Genomic DNA, 12,570 nt, shown 5'->3' on the forward strand with positions numbered 1-12,570 from the left:
TTTATATTTTTAGAAATTATATATATTTGCATATGTGTGTACATATATCTATAGTACACATATACATACACAAGATGAGAAGTAAAGTTCTGGAAAGATAATTCATCAACTATCAACCTAAAGGTTGGGAGTGCTCTGAACAAAAGAACCAGCATCAGATTCTGCAATTAATACAGTACCACTTGAATCACACAGAAAAAGACTAAAGAGATGGCAGAATTACAGGGTGAGGAAGAAGGAGGTCAGAGACATCACATGGGAAGACGAGTTTGCTACAATGGAAATCCCTAGGTTTTGCATAAACCCACAGAAGGCCTAAGAAGGCAGGACATGGGCTAGCCCATAAGACTATTAGTCCATTCAGGCTGCCATAACAAAGTATCTTAAATGAGTAATTAAGATGAGTAATATCTTAAATGAGAAATTTATTTCTCATAGCAGTTCTGGAAGCTAAAAAGCCCAAGATCAAGGTGCCAGCAGAGCACTAGTGAATAACCAGTGAAGGCTCATTCTCACTTTGTAGATGGTGCAAAGGGGCCAAGGCACTCCCTTTAACCTCTCTTATAAGGCCACTAATCCCATGCAGGATTAAGTTATGCAGCGCCCACATGACTTAATCATCGCCCAAAGGCCCCAGCTCTTAATACACTGGCAATCAAATTTCAAAGTATGTATTTGGCAGTGGGAACGGACGGCAGGGAACACATTGTAACCAGTTAACAAGCTACAAAAAAAAGTAATATTGGACTCAGTTCAGGCTGAGAAAACCAACTGCCAGGGCATCAGCAATTGGAATAGTGCCAAAGATCAGATCAGTAAGGATATTAGCAGTTCTAGCAAGCTGAGAAATAATCACAAAATAGTAATATACTATCCCATTTTCACTAACAAGCTTCTTTCAGGAAAGCTGACCTTCCTCCTCTCTTGTAACTACTTAGTAATTAGTATGTGAATCTTGTGATATTAAAAGTAGGCACAGAGAAGAACAGGGTTTTTAAAAATGAGAAACGTGTGGAAGCCCTGAAAGAGAGACTAAACTGGGCAGCGACTAAGATTTCAATACCCAAATGCATCTGAAATTTACTGCACAAAATCTATCAAATTGGATTCATCTTATATTTTCTCTGCTGCAAATAGGAATGAGAGATTGAAGTGAAGAAAATAAACTGAAGAGAACCTTAAGACTGAATATATCTAGTAATTATTTAATCATATGCATTTCACAATGGTAACCTATAAGGAATGAAAATGAAAGGTATTAAAGTAAGACTTTCACTTTTAACTTTATATATTTCTTTATACCTTCATTTTTCATTGTATATATTTATGTATTACTTGTTTAATTTTTTTTTCCCCCAAATGCTGGCTTGGAGATTTTTAATTTTTAAAAAATGATCTCAAATGCTTAATTTCTAAAAATCCAACCACTTCATGAATGTCTTCTATGTGATATACATTTAAAAAATAAAAACATACATACTGTTCCTGCACAAAAGTTTCCTTCAAAGGTCACATTATAAATTCCTTTTACTGAATTGTGTTCGCAGCCGCCACCGCGCCGCCGTCGCTCTCCAACGCCAGCGCTGCCTGTCGCTGACTGAGCTCCAGCCGAAGGAGAAGGGGGTAAGTAAGGAGGTCTCTGTACCATGGCTCGTACAAAGCAGACTGCCCGCAAATCAACCGGTGGTAAACCACCCAGGAAGCAATTGGCTACAAAAGCCGCTCGCAAGAGTGTGCCCTCTACTGGAGGGGTGAAGAAACCTCATTGTTACAGGCCTGGTACTGTGGCGCTCCGTGAAATTAGACGTTATCAGAAGTCCACTGAACTTCTGATTCGCAAACTTCCCTTCCAGCGTCTGGTGCGAGAAATTGCTCAGGACTTTAAAACAGAACTGCGCTTCCAGAGCGCAGCTATCGGTGCTTTGCAGGAGGCAAGTGAGGCCTATCTGGTTGGCCTTTTTGAAGACACCAACCTGTGTGCTATCCATGCCAAACGTGTAACAATTATGCCAAAAGACATCCAGCTAGCACGCCGCATACGTTGAGAACGTGCTTTAGAATCCACTATGATGGGAAACATTTCATTCTCAAAAAAAAAAAAAAAAAAATCTCTTCTTCCTGTTATTGGTAGTTCTGAACGTTAGGTATTTTTTTTCCATGGGGTCCAAAAAAGAGCTTCTGCACAGCAAAAGAAACTACCATCAGAGTGAACAGGCAACCTACAAAATGGGAGAAAATTTTCGCAACCTACTCATCTGACAAAGGGCTAATATCCAGAATCTACAATGAACTCAAACAAGTTTACAAGAAAAAAACAAACAACCCCATCAAAAAGTGGGCGAAGGACATGAACAGACGCTTCTCAAAAGAAGACATTTATGCAGCCAAAAAACACATGAAAAAATGCTCACCATCACTGGCCATCAGAGAAATGCAAATCAAAACCACAATGAGATATCATCTCACACCAGTTAGAATGGCGATCATTAAAAAGTCAGGAAACAACAGGTGCTGGAGAGGATGTGGAGAAATAGCAACACTTTTACACTGTTGGTGGGACTGTAAACTAGTTCAACCCTGTGGAAGTCAGTGTGGCGATTCCTCAGGGATCTAGAACTAGAAATACCATTTGACCCAGCCATCCCATTACTAGGTATACACCCAAAGGGCTATAAATCATGCTGCTATAAAGACACATGCACACGTATGTTTAATGCGGCACTATTCACAATAGCAAAGACTTGGAACCAACCCAAATGTCCAACAATAATAGACTGGATTAAGAAAATGTGGCACACCATGGAATACTATGCAGCCATAAAAAATGATGAGTTCATGTCCTTTGTAGGGACATGGATGAAATTGGAAATCATCATTCTCAGTAAACTATCGCAAGAACAAAAAACCAAACACCACATATTCTCACTCATAGGTGGGAATTGAACAATGAGAACACATGGACACAAGAAGGGGAACATCACACTCTGGGGACTGTTGTGGGGTGGGGGGACGGGGGAGGGATAGCTTTAGGAGATATACCTAATGCTAAATGATGAGTTAACATGTGCAGCACACCAGCATGGCACATGTATACATATGTAACTAACCTGCACATTGTGCACATGTACCCTAAAACTTAAAGTATAATAATAATAAAATAAAATAAATAAATAAATAAATAATAAATTCTTTTTACTTACTGAATTAATAACATAATTCAAAACATGCAAAACAATGCTCAAAAACACTTTTGAATTAAAAAAATAAAGATATAGGGGATTCCTGATTCTGGTGTCATCTAAGATGCTGAATTAGTATGATTGTTGGCTTCCTTTCTGTGGGGAACAGAGAGAGAAGTAGAGAAAACCATGGAAAACCTCGAGTTGGAGGGCCTGTTTTGTACTGGGGTTTGTGTCCCTGAAGTGATTTTGGCCAAGGGCAGAAGGCCTGTAGAGGAGGAGGGGATCAAAGAGGGTGGGGAGGCTCTTGGGGTTCTGTTCTTACTTCCCATCCCATCCTCTTCCCCATCCCCAATTGTACTGGGACAAATAGGGCCTACCCATCCATAAGGCAATTTATACTTCTGGTCCAGAAATCCTCTGGAGGAAAAAAAAAAAAAAAAAAATCAGGGCAGCAATGCAAGCCCTGTGCCATAAAGTGTGGAGAAAAACAGATGGTAACTCACTGATCACAGGCAGTCTCTACCTCACCTCCAAACTCCTAGGGCTAAAGAATTCTACAGTCTAAGAAATGATACATCTTAATGTTGCTTTTTCCTTTTAACCAGAGGTTTTAGACTTCACTTTAGGGATTGTTCTGCAGGTAGCTGTGGTTTTCTGGTGCCTGGGGCTCTCCACCCCATAGCTCATTTACACCCTCAACTCCCTGAGCTCCTTGGAGCTGACCAGATTGGGATGGGCCTTCCCCGACATATACTGCCAGAAAGAAAAGCTCATAACGCCAGGGAAAAATGAGTTCACAGGCCAAAATACTGAGACATTCAAGGAACACAAAGACTTAAAAAAAAAAACCAAAAAAAAAAAAACTGGATTATAGAGTCATATAGAAAAGGGAAAGCCAGAATTGATGGGCAAATAATTTAAATTTGGCCTGATAAAGAGATGTAAAGAGGTAAAGGAAGATGGTAACAATGTAAAATAATAACAGCCGAGTGCAGTGGCTGTAGTCCTAGCTACTTGGGAGGCTGAGATGACAGAATTGCTTGAGCCCCAGAGTTTGAGACCAGCCTAGGCAAAACAGTGAGGCCTCATCTCAATAAATAAATACATATGCACATACATACAAGAAAACAGGCCAGGCACAATGGCTCACACCTATAATCCCAACACTTTAGGAGGCTGAGTCAGGGGGATAACTTAAGTCCACGAGTTCGAGATGTGCCAGGGCAACATAGCAAGACCTCATGGCTACAAAAAATAAAAACATTAGCTGGGTGTAGTGGCTTGAACCTGTAGTCCCAGCTAGTCAGAACGCTGAGGTGGGAGGATCACTAGGGCCTAGGAGGTCAACGCTGCAGTGAGCCGTGATTGCTCTACTCCAGCCTGGGTGACAGAGTGAGACCCTGTCTCAAAAATTAAACAAAACAAAACAAAACAAAAACAGGAAAAAGAAATGAACAGAAATATTAGGTTGGAAAAATATAATTGATAAATAGCAGGATGAATACATTTGAGGAATCAATAGCCAATTCAGATAATCATATTGATGATATTTCCCAGAAGGAAGAAAGGACAAAAATTCAGGAAATATAAAGGAAAAACTAAGAGATTTGGAAGACAGATTCAGAAGTGCTAATATTTAAATAATAAAAGACCTAGAAAGGAGGGAAAGAATAAAGAGATAAATAGGAAGCTTATTTGAAGAAATAATGAAGATCCATTTCCCAGAAGTAAAAAAAAGATGATGAACTTTAGATTTAAAAGGCCCATAATGTGCCCAAGAGGAGAAACAAGGAAAAACCCAGTTAGACACTGTATAGAGAAATATAAGACTATCAAAGTAATCAAGAAAATTCTAAAACTCCCAGCCAGAAAGACCACATAACACATAAAGAAATAAGAATCAGAGTGCCAGCCAGGTGTGGTGGCTCACGCTTGTAATCCTAGCACTTTGGGAGGCCGCGGTGGGTGGATCACCTGAGGTCAGGAGTTCGACACCAGCCTGACCAACATGGTGAAACCGTGTCTCTACTACAAATAAAAAAAACTAGCCAGGCATAGTGGTGGACACCTGTAATCCCAGCTACTCGGAGGCAGAGGCAGCAGACCCGCTTGAACCCGGGAGGTGGAGGTTGCAGTGAGCCCAGATTGCACCACTGCATTCCAGCCTGGGTGACGAGAATGAAACTCTGTCTCAAAAAAAAAAAAAAAAAAAAAAAAAGCCAGGCGTGGTGGCTCACGCCTGTAATCCCAGCACTTTGGGAGGCCAAGGCGGGCAGATTACAAGGTCAAGAGATCGAGACCATCCTGGCCAACATGGTGAAACCTTATCTCTACTAAAAATACAAAAATTAGCTGCGCATGGTGGTGCGCGCCTGTAGTCCCAGCTAATCGAGAGGCTGAGGAAGGAGAATCACCTCATCATTCAGGAGGCGGAGGTTGCAGTGAGCTGAGATCACGCCACTGCACTCCAGCCTGGTGACAGAGCAAGACTCCATCTCAGAAAAAAAAATAAAATCACAGTGCCATCAGACTTTCAAACAGTGAATACAAGATGATAACTAAGTATATTAAATGTTGGATTAAAATATTTGAAAGTGCTGTTTTTGTAGGTTGAAAGTATTAAAGGAAAAGAACTTAGAACCTAAAATTTTATATGTAGCCAAATTATCGTCCAAAGAAAGATAGAAAATAGATCTATACTAACCAAGTGTTTCAAGATTTAGACTAGAACTACTCAAAGTAGGCTGTCCTGAACAGTTTGTTATTGGTCTGTAACAAGAAGCTTGTGCTAGAATATAATCCAATAAATCAACATAATGCTTCCTTCATTCAGAAAGCTTGCTACAAATAAAACAAAATACAGCTAAACTAAACAGCATGCTAATGATATAGGTGATTTACATTCTGGAGCAGCTCCTCAGCTCTTTTTGGGAACCAGTAAGTTTGTGGACCAGAACCAGCCTACAGACTCTACCTTGAGTAGCACTAGTCTAGATTTTGTCAACTGCGGGCAGGGCGGGCAAGAGTAAGGAAAGGGATCAGGGAAGAACCAAGGGATGTGGGTGCTTTCTAAGTATCTGTTTTATTGGGGGCAGGGATAAGATTTAAATATCAATTTATTTTTTAAAAGTAAGAAATTACTTTAAAAAGCATAGTAAAATTAGAATAAACAAAAATAATTTAAGATTAAAGAAACATATCCAGGTGTCAATTACTATAATAAATTCAACTATCGGGCTTATTCTATTTACAAGTCACATCTTTAAAATTGAGACATATGCTGTTTATAAGGAACACCTGTAATATAAGAAGAAAGACAAAAAAAGAAAAAAGACTTATGAAACTAATACTAGTCAAAATAAACTTAGCATATCTACATTAACAGATAGATTTTTAAGAAAAAATTATTAGAGATGGAGAGGATCATCTCTACATGATGATATAAGTTTACCCCGAAGTTAATAATAATTTAAAACATATATGTACCCAATAAAATAGCCCTAATATATAAGATGCAAAAAGTAATAAATAGCAGAGAGAGAGTGCACCACAGAGGAAGTTTTCAACTCATCTCCCTTAATTACTTAGATAACTGCCACAAAAAGTTAGCAAGACTATATAGAAGATCTGGACAAGACAATTAATAAGCTTGATCTGATCGTTAAAGAGTTTTGAATTCAACAGTTAGAGAAAATGTATTTCTCTTGTACTATGCCATTAAAAAAAACCCTTAATAATATCACTTCTCAGTCTTTTGGCTACCATCAAGTGTACAAAAACCTTAGTAGGCCAGTCGTGGTGGCTCACGCCTGTAATCCTAGCACTTTGGGAGGCTGAAGAGGGCAGATCACTTGAGGCTAGGAGTTTGAGACCAGCCTGGCCAACATGGTGAAAACCTGTCTCTACTAAAAATAGAAAATTTAGTGGGTGTGGTGGTGGGTGCCTGTAATCCCAGGTACTTGGGAGGCTGAGGCAGAATGGCTTGAACCTGGGAGACACAGGTTGCAGTGAGCTGAGATCATGCCACTGCACTCCATCCTGGGCAACAGAGCAAGACTCTGTCTCAAACATACATACATACATAAATTTAATAAATTTTAAAGAATAATGTTATAAAAATCATAATGTCTATCTATTACATATTTAAGTCAGAAGTTAACAAAAAGTTCAACTAGAAATTCCTTACATTTTTAATATTAAAACACATGCTAAATGACTCACAGGTTAAAAAAAAATCATAATGGAAAACTTAAAACAAACTGAATTATAATGAAAAAAATACTTCAGCAAAAATAGAGTGGTAGGCCAGGCATGGAGACTCACATCTGTAAACTCAACACTTTGGGAGCCCAGGCACGCAGATCACTTGAGGTGAGGAGTTCAAGACCAACCTGGCCACCATGGTGAAACCCTGTCTCTACTAAAAATATAAAAAGTTAGCTGGGTGTGGTGGTGGGTGCCTGTAGTCCCAGCTACTTGGGAAGCTGAGGCAGGAGAATCACTTGAACCCAGGAGGCGGAGGTTGCAGTGAGCCAAGATTGTGCCACTGCACTCAGCCTGGGCAACAGAGCCAGACTGCATTTCAAAAAAAAACAAAAAAGAGTGGTACTTTAAGGAAAACTTACAGCCCTAATAATTATATTAGAGAAGAGAAAAGCCTCAAAATTAGCTAAGTATCAAGCTTAAGATGTGTAAAAAGAACAGTATACTATCCTAAACAAAATAGAAGAAATCATAAAAATTAGAGAGGAAGCCAATAACAACAATAAAAACAAAACAAAAATACATTGCTGATCTTCTGATCAATAAAGCCAAGTCAGTTCTTCCAAAACAATAACAAAATAAGACAAACCTCAGGCAAGACTGGTCAGAAGAATAAAAACACAAACAATACAATGGTATCAGAGAATATGAATAAATTTAAGATAAAAATATTCAAAACTTCTACAGGGAAATTTGCAAAACTTTATTATAAGATGTTACAAAAAATTTTTAAATAAACAGAGATACAGCAAGTACATGGTATTAAATCTTAATTTTTTTTTTTTTTCTGAGACAAGGTCTCACTATGTTGCCCAGGCTGGTCTCCAAACTCCTGAGCTCAAGCTATCCTCCTATCTTGGCCTCCCAAAGTGTCAGGATTACAGGCGTGAGCCACCATGCTCAGCCCTAAATCTTGGTATTTTAAAGATGTCATCCCTTCTCAACTTTATAGGTACAATTCCAATCAAGATCCCAACAAGTTTTTCATGAAACTTGATAAGATGATTCTAAAATATATATGAAAGAGTAAATGACCAAGAACAGCCAGGTCACATCTAAGAACAGAGAGGGGAACTTGCACTATTTGATATTTGGATTTATGAAGCCATGGTAATTAAGGCAGTGTGGAACTGGTACAACAATATACAAATTAACCTACAGTATAAAATAGGGAGTCCAGAAAACACACAGCTACTTTAAACCTGATTATATGACAGAGGTAGCATTTCAGATCAGTGAGGAAAAGAGAGACTAATCAATAAAAAATGGTTACTATTCTAGCAAAATTGGTAATTAAAAAGAAAAAGATGAAACTGGATCCCTACTTCATACCATATACAAAAGAAAAAAGAATCAACTTCAAGTGGACTGACGATTTAAATCTCATAGCCACCAAAACAGCATGGTACTGGTATAAAAACAGGCACACAGACCAATAGAACAGAATACAGAGCCCAGAAATAAAGCCAAATACTTAGAGCCAACTGATCTTTGACAAAACAAACAAAAACATAAAGTGGAGAAAAAACACCCTATTCAACAAGTGGTGCTGGGATAACTAGCAAGCCACATGCGGAGGAATGAAACTGGATCCTCATCTCTCACCTTATACAAAATTCAACTAAACATGGATCGAGAATTTAAATCTAAGACCTGAAACCATAAAAATTCTAGAACATCAGAAAAACCCTTCTGACATTGGCTTAGGCTAAGACTTCATGACCAAAAACCCAAAAGCAAACACAATAAAAACAAAGATAAATAAGTGGAACTTAATTAAACTATTAGTAAAAAGCTTCTGCACAGCAAAATTAACAATCATCAGGGCAAACAGACAACCCACAGAGTGGGAGAAAATATTCACAATCTATACATCTGACAAACGATTAACACTCAGAATCTACAAGGAACTCAAACAAATCAGCAAGAAAAAACCAAATGATCCCATCAAAAAGTGGGCTAAGGACATGAATAGACAATTCTCAAAAGAAGATATACAAATGGCCAACGAACATGAAAAAATGCTCAACATCCCTAATGATCAGGGAAATGCAAATCAAAACCACAAGGCAATACTGCCTTAATCCTGCAAGAATGGCCATAATCAAAAAATCAAAATTAATAGATGTTGGCAGGGATGAAAGGGAACACTTTTACACTGCTAGTGGAAATGTAATCTAGTACAACCAGTGGAAAACAGTGTGGAGATTCCTTAAAGAACTAAAAGTACAACTACCATTTGATCCAACAATCCCACTACTGGGTACCTATTCAGAGGAAAACGCAAAAAAGATAATTACACGTTTATAGCAGCACAATTCCCAATTACAAAAATATGGAACCAGCCCAAATGCCTATCAATCAACGAGTGGATAAAGAAATTGTGATACACACACACACACACACACACACACACACACACATCCCCCATGGAATACTATTCAGCCATAAAAAGAAACGAATAATGGCATTTGCAACAACCTGGATGGAACTGGAGACCACTATTCTAAGTGAAGTAACTCAGGAATGGAAAAATCAAACATTGTATGTTCTTACTCATAAGTGGGAGCTAAGTTATGAGGGTACAAAGGCATAAGAATAATACAGTGGACTTTGGGGACTCAGGGGAAAGGGTAAGTGGGGCAGTGAAGGATAAAAAGACTACAAATTTGATACAGTGTATACTGATCAGGTGATAGGTGTAGCAAAATCTCAGAAATCACTACTAAAGAGCTTATTCATGTAACCAAACACCACCTGTTCCCTCAAAAAATTATGGAAATTAATAATAAAGATTTAAATGTCAAAAACCAAACTGTAAAACATTTAGGAGAAAATATAGGTGAGTAATTTTAGAACTCAGCATAGGAAAAGATTTTTAAGGTAAGATGTAAAAAGCACTGTCAAAAAGAAAAGATTACTAATAAATATGATTATTCTAAAATTAAGAATTTTTATTTATCTAAAGATACCTTAAAGTAAGTGAAAAGACATGATCTGATGAGCAGATATTTACAATATACATAATCAACAAAGAATTAATATGAAGAATACATAAAGAACTTCTATAAATAAAAGAAGGTTATAAAGAACCCAACAGTAAAATGGCTAAGAAGAAACACATGTAACTAAAAAACACATGAAGAGTATTTTAACATCAGTGGTGAGCAGAGAAGTGTGAGCTAAAACCACAATGCAATCATCTTATACTCATTTGAATGGGTTGATCCATAAGATCTCTTATACTTAGAATGAGTACAAACTGATAGAGCCACTTTGGAAATCAGTTTGGCATCACAAACTAAAGATGTGTGAAGTATGTTCATATGCTGTAAGGCAGCATTTTCATTCCTAGAGTAATATTCAAAAGAAACCCGTACATGTCTAAAAGACAGTACAAGAATAATATTCATAACACCCTGTTCACAATGGTAAAACTTAGAAACCCAAACAACAATGAAAACAATAAACTATAGCATGTTTACAAAATATTATACAACAGTCAAAACAAATAATCTAGACTCTAGATTTGAGAACAACATGGATAAATTGTAGCAACATACTAACCAAAAAAAGATAAATTCCAAAAGATTATATACAGAATGACATCATTTTAGTAAGGTCTAAAAAAACTAAAAATTTTATATAGCTCCTTAGGAATTCATTTACATAAATCTATACACAAAAGAAAGAAAAATGCTGGTGAGTGCAAGGATCAAAATGATAATTACCTTCGGTTTGGAGAGACAAGATGAGGTAATGGGGTTAACTTAAATGTAGGTTGGTATAAAGGTACTAGATTTTGATTTGGTTTGTGGGCTCACAGATGCTTATTGTATTATTTTAAATAAGTTACTAATTAAATAACTAAATGAAGGTGAGCTATGTGAGGACCAATGACTAAGAGTAGGTCACAAAATCTCAAATAATGATTAATCCAACTTAGTGTACCTAAGGTCCTTTAAAAACACTCAATGCTGGCCGGGCATGGTGGCTCATGTCTGTAATCCCATGGGAGGCCAAGGTGGGTGGACCACCTGAGGCCAGGAGTTCAAGACCAGGCTGGCCAACATGGTGAAACCCTGTCTCTACTAAAAATACAAAAATTAGCTGGATGTGGTAGCGCGCATTTGTAATCCCACCTACTCGGCAGACTGAGGCAGAATAATCACTTGAATCCAGGAGGCAGAGGTTGCAGTGAACCTAGATCACGCTACTGCACTCCAGCTTCAGCAACAGAGTGAGACTCTGTCTCAGGAAAAAAAAAAACAAGCAAACAAAATAAAAAAACACTCAATGTTTAAAGAATTTTATTTCCAAATATACAAAATTTGGGGTTCAATGTTGCCAAATTACATAGACAATAAAAGAAGCATCAACAAACTTATTATTACGTATTTTCAGTTTATTTTTGACATTAAATCAGAGCACAGTTGAATCAATATACTTACTTATATGATTCCAAGAACTAATTAAATGTTTCTCATATCCCTTTTAATAAAGTTTTTAAAAAGCCCTAACATTTGGGGGGAGGAGCCAAGATGGCCAAATAAGAACAGCTCCAGTCTACAGCTCCCAGCGTGAGCAATGCAGAAGACGGGTGATTTCTGCATTTCCAACTGAGGTACCGGGTTCATCTCACTGGGGAGTGTTGGACAGTGGGCGCAGGACAGTGGGTGCAGTGCACCGAGCATGAGCCGAAGCAGGGTGAGGCATCGCCTCACCCGGGAAGTGCAAGGGGTCAGGGAATTCCCTTTTCTAGTCAAAGAAAGGTGTGACAGACGGCACCTGGAAAATTCGGGTCACTCCCACTCTGATACCGCGCTTTTCCAACAGTCTTAGCAAACAGCACACCAGGATATTATATCCCGCGCCTGGATCAGAGGGTCCTACACCCACGGAGACTTGCTCATTGCTAACAGATCAGTCTCAGATCAAACTGCAAGGCAGGAGCTAGGCCAGGGGGAGGGGCGCCTGCCATTGCTGAGGCTTGAGTAGGTAAACAAAGTGGCGGGACGCTTGAACTGGGTGGAGCCCACCGCAGATCATGGAGGACTGCGTGCCTCTGCAGACTCCACCTCTGGGGGCAGGACTTAGCCAAACAAAAGGCAACAGACACCTCTGC

The 12,570-nt window shown here is 38.5% G+C and overlaps 2 protein-coding genes across 11 annotated transcripts in view; one reads left to right on the forward strand and one right to left on the reverse strand.

Moving 5' to 3' along the window:
- Positions 1 to 12,570, reverse strand: part of ZGRF1 (zinc finger GRF-type containing 1) — a 100,448-nt gene that overhangs the window by 23,682 nt on the left and 64,196 nt on the right. The window lies entirely within an intron of this gene.
- Positions 1,605 to 4,143, forward strand: LOC100982184 (histone H3.3A-like). The gene has a single exon (XM_008955401.5). The coding sequence runs from the start codon at positions 1,647 to 1,649 to the stop codon at positions 2,043 to 2,045; it is 399 nt and encodes a 132-aa protein (XP_008953649.2). The 5' UTR covers positions 1,605 to 1,646; the 3' UTR covers positions 2,046 to 4,143.

This window comes from Pan paniscus, chromosome 3 (genome assembly GCF_029289425.2).
Source record: "Pan paniscus chromosome 3, NHGRI_mPanPan1-v2.0_pri, whole genome shotgun sequence".
Classification (NCBI taxonomy): domain Eukaryota; kingdom Metazoa; phylum Chordata; class Mammalia; order Primates; family Hominidae; genus Pan; species Pan paniscus.